Below are 14,670 nucleotides of genomic sequence, written 5' to 3' on the forward strand. Positions count from 1 at the left end.
TTGCTACTCTATATTCCTCGCGAGCCCTGTCCCATCCTTGCTGCTTACACTGTACGTATGCTGCCTTCTTCTTCCTAACTAGTTGTTCCACCTATCTCGTCATCCACAGTTCCTTCACCCTGCCATTCCTTCTCTGCCTCACCGGGACAAATTTATCCCTAACATCCTGCAAGAGATCCCTGAACATTGACCACATCTCCATAGTACATTTCCCTTCAAAAATGTCATCCCAATTTACAGTCCCAAGTTCTCGCCTTATAGCCTCATAGTTCGCCTTTCCCCAGTTAGATATCTTCCCATCCTCTTTGCTCCTGTCCCTGTCCATGACAATTCTAAAAGTTATGGAGCAATGGTCACTGTCCCCCAAATGCTCACCCACCGATAGATCTGTCGCTTGTCCCGGTTCATTACCTAAAACTAGATCTAATATGGCATTCCCTCTAGTCGGCCTGTCAACATACTGTGTCAGGAATACGTCCTGGACACACTTAACAAACTGCGTCCCTTTCTAAACCCTTGGCACTAAGTAGGTGCCAATCAATATTTGGAAAGTTGAAGTCTCCCATTATAATAACCCTGTTATTTTCGCATCTTTCCAAAAACTGCCTCCCAGTCTGCTCCTCAGTATCCCTACTGTTACCGAGGGGCCCATAGAATACTCCCAGGAGGGTAACTGCCCCTTTCTTGTTCCTAACATCCACCCATATTGACTCTAGAGAGGATCCTTCTACATTATCTACCCTTTCTGCAGCTGTAACAGTGTCCCTGACCAGTATCGCCACCCCTCCTCCTCTTCTCCCCCCTCCCTATCCCTATCCCTTATAAAACACTGAAAGCCAGGAATATTCAATATCCATTCCTGCCCTGATGTCAGCCATGTCTCTGTAATATCATAATATCATAGTCCCATGTACTTATCCAAGCTCTCAGTTCATTTCCCTTATTCCTGATACTTCTCGCATTTAAGTAAATGCACTTTAGCCCATCTACCTTACTACTTTTATAGCCTGTACTCTGCTTCTCCTTCCTCAAAGCCTCTCTACCTGTCAGATCTGACTTTTCCCCATCCCCTTCTTCCTCTGACCTACTCCTCCAGTTCCCTTCCCCCTCGCAATCTAGTTTAAACCCTCCCGAACCACCCTAGCAAACCTGGCTGCAAGGATATTGCCACCCCCCCCCCCCCCCCCCCCCCCCCCCCCCCCCAGGTTCGGGTGTAACCCGTCCTCTCTGTACAGGTCCCACCTTCCCCAGAAGAGATCCCAATGATCCAAAAATCGAAAACCCTCCCCCCTGCACCAACTTCTCAATATTCCCTAAATACTTTGCCATTGTTTTGCAGAAGCCTTCCGTTCTCTCCAAGAAGACACTATCTTGCCGCAAGAGTCTGTAACCGGAGGAAGCCCATTCCACCTGAAGATTTTAACAACCATGGGAGAGAAAATGCTGGTTATTGCAGGCAGGGGCACACCGTGGCCATGTTGAGAGACAACGTTCAAGTTACTTCACATTATCATTTTTTTTTCCTGTTTCGTGATGCCTGGTGACCTGCTGCTGCTTTTCACCTGTAGCTCCATCCTGTCCCTTCAAACTGTAATCTAATCCTTGTTCTCCTTCACTTAAATGTTAAAGAAAACTCCTCCACTTTAGGAAGAGGAGGACAACCTTCCTAAACCTAGAAACGTTAGAATTAGGAGCACAGTAAGCCACTCAGTCCCTTGAGCTGCTCCTCGATTCAGTAAGATCATGGCAATCTGGTGGTAACCTCACTCCAAATTCTGCCTCATGAATATTCAAGAATCCTGCTTCAACTGCCTTCTGAGAGAATTAAAATTTCATCTGCTCTCTCTCTTAGATGGGCAACCCCTTCTCTTTAAAATAGTGACCCCTGGTTCTAGATCCTACCACAAGAGGGAACTTCCTCTCCACATCCACCCTGTCAAGACTCCTCAGGATCTTGTATTTTTCAATCAAGTTGTCTCTCCCTCTTCTAAATTCTAGTGTATCTCACTTGAACTGACCATAGGCGCAGTAGTGGATTGGTGTCACGTGCTTCAGAGCACATGCTAGAGGAAAAGTTTAATAATTAGTTACAACTCAACAGGAACAAAGGCAGTATGGTGGTGAGGTGAATGGGATGCCCTGGGTGCCAGTGGAGTAGAGGGTGAGATAATATATTTGTTTTGCTGCTGAAGCCTTGGATACAGGCATAGGTGGCTTGAGCTTTTCAAGTAGGTTCATGGTCACACACAAGGAAGTATTAGGTGCACTGGGCAACTTGGTAGTGAGCTTGTACACAATGGCTCAGAAAATGGAGGAGTTTAGTTCCAGCTGCCATTGTGCAGACAGAGTTTCTAAAAAGAGTGGGGGAAAAAAAACAAACTAAAAAAGACATAATCTGAGAATTGAGTTCACACTGAAGCCACCCTTAAAAGGATGACATCTTTTATTTAGTTCTATTTTTTTTTGCAAAAGGTTTTTTTTTGTCAATGTGCCTGCTTGGGCTTTCGATTGTAGGTAGCCTTGAATCTTTTATGTGGCATCTGTACAATTTAAATGCCACTGTAAGGTTTTGTGACTGAAGAGGCTGAATTGTGTGTTTGTATTTTGAAACTGACAGATTGGTTTTCTAAAGCGTGTCCATTGTTCTGTTAATTAATGGAATGTTGGAAATGTTGTCATAAGGCTTCGGAGATTGTCACCACTGAATAGAAGAAAAATCTAAAGCTTTCATTAATGCAATCTAAAGAACATCTCCGAATGCTCTGAATTTATTTTTATTGATATTTGATGTAAACCACATTGCAAAATCTAGTTCCTTTTCTCTAGTAGAACTTACTTTGTAGCCATTATAATTTTATAAAGACTTGCGACATATGGAAGAGATTGAAAATGTGTATTTTTTTTAAAAGAGTTAAAGTTTTAGTTAGCAACACTTCATGCTTCAAAACCATTGCCCAAAGCTTAGATTTTGTACAGATAACTGCAATAATGGAATAATATTTTATTTTAGCATGCATTTTACAAGTGGAAGATTAACGAGCATTCAGAGAACCAGCTAATGTGGGAAAAAAAAAGTGATAATCGGCATTAGAGACTTGTGTTAGGTATATTTTACTGGAACAGGTGGTAACTCTCAGCATATCACAACCCAATTAAAAAGAATTGGACAGTTACCATTGGGAGAACAAATCACTCATCCATGACTCTTTTGAAAGATAGTAATAGTTTCCGGGACATTTAAGCTCTTAAAGAGAAAGAAATGCTTCTCCTTGTCTTAATTCAACACATTTTTTTAAATCTACCTACAGGGTTGCAAAACTGACGGCCCACTTCCCAGTGGACAGGAGAATATGGAGGATGGCTGCAGTCTGCACGTTCCTTTAGAGCTTGAGGATCACTCTTGCTATTCGCTGAATGTCACAACTCTGAAGCGAGTTGGCAGCTTGTATTTGGACTGATTAAATCAAGATGACAGGTGTCCTTCTGACTTGCGTTGTGCACTAGGTTGGAAAGTGATGATGCTGCAATGGATCCTCTGTGTGTGGTGCAGTAAGCTCTTGAGTGTCTTTAAGGAAACCGATAAAGTAAATTGATAATGGGTGTTCTGTCATCATTAAGGCTGAGGCCACTCTCTGCCACCTTAAAAGTTTTCTATCATTCATAAGATCAAGGAGGTTAGTCTCCAGTTTAGCTTCAACTGTGTTCCACTTGACTAAAACAAATCAGACAACAACAGTTCCTTTGAGGAATGGCATATTGAGTTTTTATTGTAAAATAGTGTTAGCAAATATTATTTATAAGGCTCTTTTTCTTATATCTAAAATATGATTCCTGACTGAAATAATTATTCAACTTGAAGTTAGCGCAAGTCAGGATTGCATGAGTTTTAGCTGTTTAGGTGTGTAGTAAAGACAATGGTCAAAGCATCACAATTTAAATAGCAGAAAGTAAAAACAAGATCAGACATAGCAGAAAATTCTTAAAAACAAAACAGTGTGATCCATTTAACCATCTTTGGTATTAATTCGGGTTTGTCCCAATGGATAGTAAATAGACTTTGGCACTGCTCTGCAAGTTTATCAAAAATTAGAAATGATCTTGTCAATGGTAATATAAGGAGCAGGACTAATTCTTGTTAGAAATGGACAAACAAAGATGAAACTAGATCAAAGTGAGGTATTGCATGATACCCTAATTTTCTGGTTTGATGATATTATCAGATAAAGAAAAGAATGAATTTTTTTTTTAGTTAGCAACTGCAGGATTGACCATGGAATGTCTCATTTCTGGAGAGGGAATGTTGCAATACTGATGATGTATTGATATTTGGGACATGTAAAATTAATGATCGTCATCATCTGCTTTTTTATGGTGGCTAAAGTATATCATAACAATTGTAATTATGATAAATTAACAAAGGAACATAGCTCAAAGGACTTAAAACTCTCCAGACAGTGGTGAGATTTATGGTATGTCACACCATTGTCACTTTCTACATGTTATGCATTTAAAATGGATTGCATGTGTATTGAATATATTGTAATAGGTCATGTGTGTGACCCTAACTTTGGTTCTGTAGTGAGTGAAATCGGTTGTCTATGTGGCATTCAAGTAATTCTGGAGCTTCACCCAATACTGTAAGTACTTGTGTACAGAAGCACTTTTAAGGTTTTAAAGCATAACTAATTACTTCAGCATAGGTTTTCCGTTAACTATTCTATACTAAAGTGAATAGATGTTGATGTGCCATTGGTTTCAAAAGATAAAATACACAAATATACCTTTAGCTAGAATTCTATTATTATTGCATAATAAGTGGCCCAATGCTAAAATTTGCTGATTAACTATAGAACAAATAGATATAGATTAATGTTAGTTGATAAGATATTAACAAAGTAAACCGGTTCCTGGTAGCAATTGAGGGAAAAATGGACAATGCTTCATTCCAGCTTATTCTAACAATCTCCTGATGCCTTTGCTTACACATTCTTTATTCACTGAAAGAATGGAGATAAAAACAAAAAATTGAATTCAGATAAGATCATCATTAATGATTGAATGTGTTTCTTTATGAAGAATTTCACTTCCATCTTATTCATCAGCAAGATACTAACGTTCCCCTCAAACGGTTAAATTACTTCAAATGGGAAACCAGGATTTTTGCCTTTAATTTCTGGGATTCTGCTTACTCACAGATTACTTATTGTGTGAAGAATTCTGTGATTTCAATCCTAAGAATATCTTTTATCATTCCAAAATATATCTCCTATTTTTTGTTGCACAATTTAATGTATAGTAGTATTTAATGTTAGGTTTCTCTTTAGTTGTTAAAGCTTGAATGCTGCTAAACGATGATTTTTCAGCCACCTTTGCTTAGCTGAAAAGCTGAACAGTCCAACTTTGGTTTGCCGTAGTAATTAAATATGCAGCGAGCATTCCAATTGCCTGTCTGATCAGCATGAGATGCCTGAACCAATATGCTGGTTGGGCTTCAGCAGCCTGTCGCCAGTGAGTGTTGGATAGACTATTTTCTGAACACAAACCATATTAGCCCCTGGTGCAGCTTAGAATTTCTTTTCTGTGCAGTTTCCACCCCATGAATATTATTTGCTTCTTGGTGACCAAAGTGTGGTCTCACCAGAGCACTGTCGTTCTAATTGGAAAGTTGCAAGGCTTGATTGCCAGTCACTGTTATATTAGCTGCTGTGAACCAGGGAGTCAGAAATGGTACCTTGCCGTCCCAGCCTGGAAAGGGAAAATTAAGATTGCTGCTTAAAACGTGTGTAGATTCAGTGAAAATAGGGACAAGTTGCCAGTGGTGCAATCCCACCCCAGTAACAAAGCCTGTTTACAGTATTTGACTAATGATGGCCTTTTGAGTGAGGTCCTATTGCCTGGTGCTCAGGAAAACTATCCCTTAAGGGAACCCCAGCTTTTGGAGAGGTGGAATGTGGAGAATGAGGTTTGTGTGCAGGAATTTAAAGTTGCTGGTTTCTGAAGGGACACACATAGGGCCCTCAGCACTGTGGGTGAACATGTGCACATTAGCTTGCATTGTACAGTTTGTTTCAATGATGGTGGCTGCAGTGGAGATGAGGTGACCCTCTTGCCCCAACTTGTGTACACCCCTGCAAGGAATGGGCATGAGTAAGTCGAAGTGAAAAACATTATCTGCTAAGCTTTAGGAAAGCAACAACTAAAACTTCTGGAAATCTGAATCAGGACAATAGGTTAATGCTTGAGTGAGGAGCCAAAAGATGACTTTACCTTTCTCTTTCAGAAACTGATTACCCTGTTCTACATTCCAGCCACCTTCGCTTTCAATTTGAGATTCCTAGTATTTGCTGCTTTTTCTTTTAAAAACCTCAACTAAATATTTTGGGATCAGTAATAAAGTAAGCTGCTGGTTTACTTACATTTAGACTAAAGTATTTTTAACTTTAATAGATAACAATGGAAATTGTTAGAAATATTTAATACATCATTCGAGAAAGTTGCAGACAGTTTAGGTGACAAAGACAGCTATTGACGGGGGTAACTTATCAAGTTATATCCCAAACCTGGGTTGTGAGACTAATTACGAAAGAGCTAAACGATGAAGCAAGTAAGAAGAAATATTCAATAACCTGTTAGAACAAATAATATTCTAGTGTAGAATCTACATGTAGCAGTTGTGAATTGTTTTGCTCGCATGCTTTTGATATGTTAAACATGACAGCACCAGTCCCGTTTATCATATAACTAAGTAATTGGATTGGTGGGGCAAGGGTGTTTGGGGAGCAGCCAGGGTGGCGGTGTCTCTGTTTGTGTGTAACCTGAAAACAGTTCCTTTACTGGACAATGTGGAATGAGGTCAGTGTACGTTATTTACTATTGACTGTGAACAGTAATATTCATTTTATTTCTCTTTGATAAAACTGACAACAAAGTAACACACATAAAAATACCACGACAAAGGTCTTGGACTCAACAAGCGATATGCCGTGCATATCATTATTTATTGAAATACTGAAAAATTCCATCAGTGTAAAGAAACTCTTGGCAAGAAATGACATGACAGTACGTCATTCCACGTATTATATAGTACATTTAGAGTAATGAACCAAGTATCTGCACACTGAGTAGGAGTTGAATGGTCTGAAATCCAAGGCAGCTGCAGAACATCAGCAATACATAGGAAAGTACTGACTAGACAGAATGTCTGTTCACACAAAATAGCACAATAATAAAACAGTAAAAGCTTAACATTATTTTGTGTTCTCTGCATCCTTTTATATTTACTACCAGGGCTTGCCAGATAAGTCATTTGCCACAGCCTATTTCATTAACGTACAGTTTTGGGCAGCGTGAGAGGAACCCTTCGTTGGCCTGGCAGTGTCCTTGAAATCCCAAGGTAGAACTGTTCTGATTGAATTCTGGGCAATGCACCCATTTAATACTCTCCAAAATAATTGTAAACAACACAACAGAGAAGTAGCTTCACAATGTTCTGTAAGACATCAGTAAAGGGATTTCCTAAGACCTGAAGCAGTCAGCTAAGAGTATAGAGAGGAGCCAGAAGTCTACCTCTCTATTATGTAGCAGATAAAGCTAGTTCAGTGCTTATGTCCATTGAAGTAAGTATCACGGTTTTACATTCTGCACTGCAGTGAGACCACGGAATACAGAAAACATAAGCTAACTACAGTCTTTGGTATAGAACATATAGTTTACAAGACAATTTATTACTTAATGCAAGCTTTCTGCTTAGCTAAAGATGAAGCCATAGTTCACATCATTTGCAACAGATTTATCTTTTTTACATTATCAGATTCGTACTATATATATAATATATATTTAAATGAACTGCTTGATTCTTTAAGATATACGTTTGTCCCTGAACTTGGCTGTAGCTGCAAATTTTTGAAAGGTGCTACAGTGAACAAATGCAGTTATTTGGCTTTGTCATTCTTGCTCTCTTCCACAGAGATGAAACAATGGAGAAATAAATTAGTAACATAATTCTCTACAGCTTAAGCTATGATGTACAATATAAACGGCACTATTCCAATAACAAAGCCAACATCCTGGAAAAAAAATCTAATTGTTTATACAATTCTACAAATGATCATTGTGGCCAAAGATCTATCTGTTCAAATTAAAGTCTTAGTGAGATTCCCTTTTTGATTTTAGTGTCTCACGACATACAAATTAAGTACTGGTAAAAAAGTTACCAATCAAACATAATTAAGGAAATCATTGCTTTGCAATTCATGTCATCACAGTTCTTTCCCACAGGAGCTAGTAAATGTAAACACCTTTGTTTGCTGAATTTACAGTATTAATACTTCAATGATATTCTTTCGCATATTCAGATTCACAGAAATAAGGCAATGCTCTACTTAACTGTGACATCACAAATTTAATACTACTATGCTAAGTATTAAGAGTTGTGAATGTGAGATGAGCTTTTGAAATCCCAGATCAGTTTCTAGTTCGCTTTTCCTTCTCCCTTTATTGTTCTGCAGCAGGCTTTGGTCTTCAAGTAACGTACACGCTTGGGCTAAAAAAAACCTAATGGGTACGTAAGGGGGTTGTCAAACTAATTACTTGACAGATGGTTCCTTGCAGCCTTTGCAGGCCTCACACATTGATGGGCTGTTGTGATCTGAGTGAACAAATGGAGAATGAAGCCATTCTACAGGCAAGCCTTCAGATCCCCTATCAGGTACCACACCGACAATCACTGGGGACATTGCTTTGGGGAAGAGGAGGGATCAAGTAGGTTATGACAGCTCATTACTAATACCAGGTTTGCTTCCTATCCCACATGCTTTGAAATCTAAGGGTTTCTTAGTGCACATGAGGCCCCAACTGTATTGCCATTAGTGCACAAACCCCAAGCTTATTCTTAAATTTCCCAGAGTTAATGGCCTAGCTAAAGAAATTGGAAATGATTGTGAGATATTAATTTGATCAGTTTGACAAAGTGAACTTCATATGAGTAAGCGCTTCCTTCAAGGCCTCACAGAGGTTTCCTTTGGGGATGGGGGATGTGCAGTAGAAGTGTGCTGGGTTCACAGTTATCAGATTCCATGGCAATACCCTGATACATCACTTGGCTAATGATGAACAGATCTCATTATATTGTCCCCTTTCCATTTAGTGCACTGAAATGTTTCTTGTTTTTCTCTTTTAAAATTAATGTTGCTTGGTGCAGCTTGGAATTTCTGCACAAGACACAAAGGCCCCGGGGATGTAGTCTAGGCTCGCTTGGCATGCAGCATTTCAATGAGAAGGTTGTTGCAGGGCACATCTCCATTCAGGTGCTTGTAGTAGAGGTATTCTTCGGCCTGCATGCTGATGGCCCGGATTTCAGGTAATCGCAGGAGAAGCTGTCCAAACTTGTCAGTTTGCTGAGGATAGTTACATATCGTATAGTCTAGCAGTGCAGCATTAACTTGTTCCTGTACACTTTCAACGAGGTGGTAGTTCTCCAGGTTTTTTACATCTGAAAGAAACATTGGAACTATGATTAATAAGAGGCCAGAGCAATGGTCAGAGATGAATGAAGAGGGATTTGGGGGGGGGGGGATGCAAAGAGGGTGTGGTGGTGATAGCGTTGGGAGAGAAAAATGGCAATGCATGAAGTACTTAATTAGTAACTTGCAGTTATAGCCTGTTCTAAAAGATAGAAGGTGAAGTCATCAGTGAAAAATTTCTTCAACTCCCAATTAAAATGAAGAAGATGCAAGTGAAATTATCCATGTTAATTAGAAGTAGAAAGTGCAGCAGGTCAACCCACAGGTGAACACCAAAGTTATTTAAATACTTCACTTAATAATTGGGACCCAATTAGATTAAAGTCTCTTTCACTTTAAAGAAGTTACGGCTTGCAAGTTTGTTGAGAAGATAGTGCTGTTGTCTTTCTACCATGTGTTTAAGAGAAAGAACAAACTGAGCTAAGGAACGTTAAGGTGCATTCAGTGTGACTTGTAATTACATTACACTGCTAGATTAATGTGTTTGAAGCATGAGAAACCATGTTGGGAAATATTATGACAGCTACAAGATCAAGAACCAGTCCCTTTTATGCTGGCTATATCTCCAAGCTACATGTGAGTTTTATTGTCTGACTAATCTACTGACCTGAGGTTGAATTAATATCCAAACATTTTGCCGTAAATTACAGTTAAAACCTGACAATCTTCTTGTTTCAGTCTCACATCTCTAAATGATTCTGAAAGCCTTTGACCTATGCACACACTGCTAATGAACCATCTGGTACAGTCTGATAGTTTATAAAATAATCTGCAGCACAAGCCTTTGGACTGAGATGCTTTTTGACTAATGAGTTGCAGGTAAATGAACTGCATGTCCTTCACAAGGGATACTACATTGGAATACCCTTTGACCTTATGCCAACATTAAAAAGCACATTTGAAATTTCCCCGTTTCTAATGGCTGCTAAAGTGCTCCTAATTCTCACCGGCTTCTCATGGGTAAAAGGGCAGTATGAAAGGGATTGTACATTAAAATGGTCTGTTTCACCTCAGTCTATTGCCTGTGCTCAGTGACAATCAAAGTAATCTTCAGCTTCCATAATCTCTATTGTAAATGTTCTGCTATGCTGTAATTACTGATTTTTAAAAAAAAATGCCATTAAGTATCAAGTATATTGTATGCAAGGTCCCTGAGGAATGCTTTTCCTTGCTACTTTTTAAGTGAAAGAGACTCCTTTATTGAAATCTAGACTATAGCAGATAATTCTACAAAGACATTTCTGGGATGCAGTTTTCTCTCGGCTTGTGGTCCACTTTTGAACTTTGATAATATTCAAGGATTGGTCACTGATTTTACCATCAATCAAATGTAGGGGAAAAAAAACTTAAATCAATACCAGTCATTATTTGCTCCATGGGTTATAACTATATTCCAAGACTCTACTGTGTTGGGAGCTCATCATCAACCACCCCCAACCTCTCTCTAATTTTTGTTACATAAGATTCAATTTTAGTCTTGCAGTGTTAGGTAACTTTATGAATTGACTTGATTATTATTGGTTCAGCTGTATGAGTGACCCTATTCATATAAGCACGAAGATATTCATTACATATTTTCTATTCAAAGTAGAAGGAAGAATGCATAAAATAATGAGGTAAGTAAAACCAAAGGCCTGGAGAAGAGTTTTCAAAGCAAAATTAGAGATGTGAATTATTATTAATCATAGCCAGTGGGGAAGCATTGTTTCTTCTGGATCACTCTGCTGTAATATCCTCTATAATCCATTAAATATTATTCACTTAGGGATTAATTAACATTTCTTTGTAAAACCCAGCCCCTCTAAACTGTTGTGTTGTCTATCCACGCAAGTTAATGGCGCAGGCAGACTATTAATGTTGCTGAAACTGTTGTTCAACACAAATGCCAGCAAGCTATTATATGTCTGTTTGCCAGTTTTATCGGGTGGTATTTGGATCTTTGAACTGCTCCATGCTGGTGGTAGAATTTTTACACATGACACCACAAAACCACACAAAATAATTTCTATATCTAACAAATGCAAGTTGTTCTTTTGAGCATTCAAACCACACAGCAATCTAACAGTGAGCAAATCATTTCTAAAATATTTCCCTGTTGACTTTTGTATATCATCATTCTTACATGTTACTTGATGACACAGGAGTCTTAGTGCCAGTCTTTATTCTGTGAAAATGCTGTTTGTTTTATTTTCCTTTCAAAGGTTCTAAGAGTGGGAGGACTGCAGATACATGGTGCTTTAGCTTATGGGAGCACTGCTGACCTCTGATAATTTGGGACAGTTGCCATTCTTCTTGTTGGAGCCCCCTGATAAGCAGCAGGATTTTCTAAATATATGGATACTTGGTGAGGAAAAGGTTTGATTATTCTTTCAGGCTTGTTCCACTCATAACTTGCTCGTGAGTTTGATCTTGTATCATGTCCTCAAATTATTAAGCAGTGCCTGAAATAGTGGTATAATGTCTTAAACTTCCTTGCACACTGTTATCGATGCTGCTTTCCTAAAATATTCTCAGTATTTGGGTGATCACCAGTGAATTTTGTATTTTTGCCTTTTAGCTCCATTTTACAGACCCCTCGTTTACCTCACCTTCTAACACTGTCCATTTTTTTCCCCCTAGTGAATCTTCTTTACTTTTTCCAACCTCCCCCTCCCCCCACCCACCAAATGCCTCAAATCAACCTAGTTACTTAATTATTAGTTAATTATTACATGCTTTTTGAATGGGGTAGCTTGATTTGTACTTTAGATTTTAGCTACTGGTATTTTCAGTGCATTCTCATTTCAACTTGTAATTTGATGCTCCCCATGTGCACCACAATGCCTGACATGTTTTATTGATAACTTCTTCATGAAGATCAGAGTAATGTTAATGATCACTAGAAAACCTTTCAGTTTTTAGTTTTGTCAGTGAAGATTTATGGTTTTGATTTTGTTTGATATGTTCTTTCGGGTGGACTTACCACTCCTTGAATCACCCTGCAGCGTGATTATATCTCACAGGATTGGGTTTCCCTCACTTCCACAATCTACTGATTTAATACAAAATAGGATCCTTACATATTAACGATTACCTGTTCATATATGCATTATCCTCTATTCAAGACTGCATTAAGAATCTTCTGCCAAATCCCAGCCCATCTGCATAATTGATTATCTTTAGATAGACTGGGGCCAATTTACTTTCAACTCATTATCTGCCCACAGAGCTTCACCTCGTCAGCAATTTTAATAGTACCACTATTCTGTAATATTCATAAGTATTGTCAGCAGCACAGGTCCTGGAATTTACAGCATCATTTTCCAACTATCACTACCTCTATGCCTATTGTTACACTTGTTCTTAAACTGGGCAAATCTCATCTGTCCTACAAACCCCAACCTTCCCAATTAGTGCCATGGTGGAAATTTGTTGACCACAATTTGAAAATCCATGTAAACTTCTTCAATCATCCACGGCCATTTCCCAGGCACAGAGTTTCATGCCACCTCCTCCAATATTTGTCCCACTACAAGTACTAGACTTGTAAGGATAGGATCAATGTTTTATTTCTCCTCTATACACAGTTACCTTGGTGCTGGCCAATATTTATCTGGAAAGCAGCTCTGATTACCTCTCAATTTATTATCTTTACATCTCTGCTCTGTAGCTTTTGGTAAGAATTGTGTGATTTTTTTTTATTACCTTGCATCTGCTGCCATTTTTGATGTTTCTTCCAAAACCCTTATTTAATGGCTTGAACCTTCTTATTTTTCTTCTTCAAAAAGGAAGTGGAATTTATTTTTCCTGTTTCAATTCATAAATATTGGCTTTCCATTTAATTTCCCCCCAGCCTCAGCTCATAGCTTTGAAATCTGCCTTCTCTGACTCCATACCATGGAGTAAAATGAAATAAAATGCAGATGCTGGATATCTGAAACAGAACCAGAAAATGCTGGAAACGATCAATCAGGTCTCTGACTTAAAATGTTAACTCTGTTTCACTTTCCAGAGATGCTGCCTGACCTGCTGAGTGTTTTCCAGCATTTTCAATCTGTACCATTGCTGCCAATATGAAGTCAAAAGTTCAGACCTAGACTTTGCAGCAAGCCCCCAGTGCCCACTATTCTCCTCCACATTAGCTCTGCACTAACCCAGTGCAGCTGGCCTAGAGGATGGTAGCTCCTGGTCTGGGTCTATACTCAATCCATCACTTTGGGAGGGAGGGAAGAATGGACAGAGGAGGTGGGGCAGTTGGGCAGAACACATCCTGCCCACAAACTGTGGAACAAACTTTAATAGCCTGCTATGGTATGCCCCTGGCTTAGTCAATTGACAAATCATCCATAAAACTTTGACTGTTCCCGTCACTCAGAAACATTCAAAACTTGCAGAAGTCATTACATGTTAATTAGGTAAAGATTAAATTGAAACAAAAACAGTCTGATAAAACAAAATGATTCCAAAAAATATATAATCTGACAAAAACTCACCCAGTCCCTTGCAGCCTTTTCTCACCATTCAAATGAATGGAGATATACACCAGGTCTGCATCAGGTTTAAACTGGTTTAACAGGCTGCTGCTACATCAAATGGATTTTGTGACTTTGCAGTCCACTGAAGTCCAAAATCAGAGTGTAGCCAGAGACTCCCCAGCTGATAGGTGCTGGAAAGTTTGGGACCTCTGTGTCCCTCCTGCACACACAAAAAAATATCCAGAACATATTGTATTGATGCTTGAAAGTGACAATAGTTACATGCTAAACTGTTGGTCTTTCCCACAAAGTTTAGCCGTAATGCCTCCCAGACTGAACGTCAGAGCCAAGGTTGATTCTCATCTTGGTGGTGTCAGTGTATTTGTTAAAGGTGACTGGGTAGTGCTTAGAAGAAACAGCTTTGTCCCTGTTCATTTCCCTTATTAGATTGCTAAGGCTTAATTGCAGCATTTGCATTACCTATCTGGTTGGGATGCTAACTTTGCCCTGTCTGGAATCTGAGATTTATCCTCACAGTTCACCTCGACTGATAGGAAAGATGCATTGTTACTCAATGAAGCAAACTAAATGTCCTTTTATTTATGATTTATATAGACGGAGTACCAGAATTCTGAGTGGGGGCAATGAATCTAGGTACATGTTAGAATGAGATGCAACTTGGAAAGGAACTTGAC

At 38.9% G+C, this 14,670-nt stretch overlaps 2 protein-coding genes across 5 annotated transcripts in view; one reads left to right on the top strand and one right to left on the bottom strand.

The window, feature by feature from the left end:
- LOC127568212 (adhesion G-protein coupled receptor D2) overlaps positions 1 to 4,315 on the top strand; it is a 228,195-nt gene extending 223,880 nt beyond the window's left edge. The window contains exon 23 of the mRNA XM_052011694.1: positions 3,309 to 4,315. Within this exon, the coding sequence (XP_051867654.1) occupies positions 3,309 to 3,458 (150 nt within the window). The 3' untranslated portion in view covers positions 3,459 to 4,315. The remainder of the gene's footprint in view (positions 1 to 3,308) is intronic.
- Positions 4,316 to 6,559: 2,244 nt separating this feature from the next.
- nr5a2 (nuclear receptor subfamily 5, group A, member 2) overlaps positions 6,560 to 14,670 on the bottom strand; it is a 154,857-nt gene continuing 146,746 nt past the window's right edge. For all 4 annotated transcript variants that reach the window (XM_052011697.1, XM_052011696.1, XM_052011695.1 and 1 more), the window contains one exon: positions 6,560 to 9,490. In XM_052011697.1, coding sequence (XP_051867657.1) covers positions 9,243 to 9,490 — 248 coding nt within the window. In that variant the 3' untranslated portion in view covers positions 6,560 to 9,242. The remainder of the gene's footprint in view (positions 9,491 to 14,670) is intronic.

The sequence above is a fragment of the Pristis pectinata genome, chromosome 3 (assembly GCF_009764475.1).
Source record: "Pristis pectinata isolate sPriPec2 chromosome 3, sPriPec2.1.pri, whole genome shotgun sequence".
NCBI lineage: Eukaryota > Metazoa > Chordata > Chondrichthyes > Rhinopristiformes > Pristidae > Pristis > Pristis pectinata.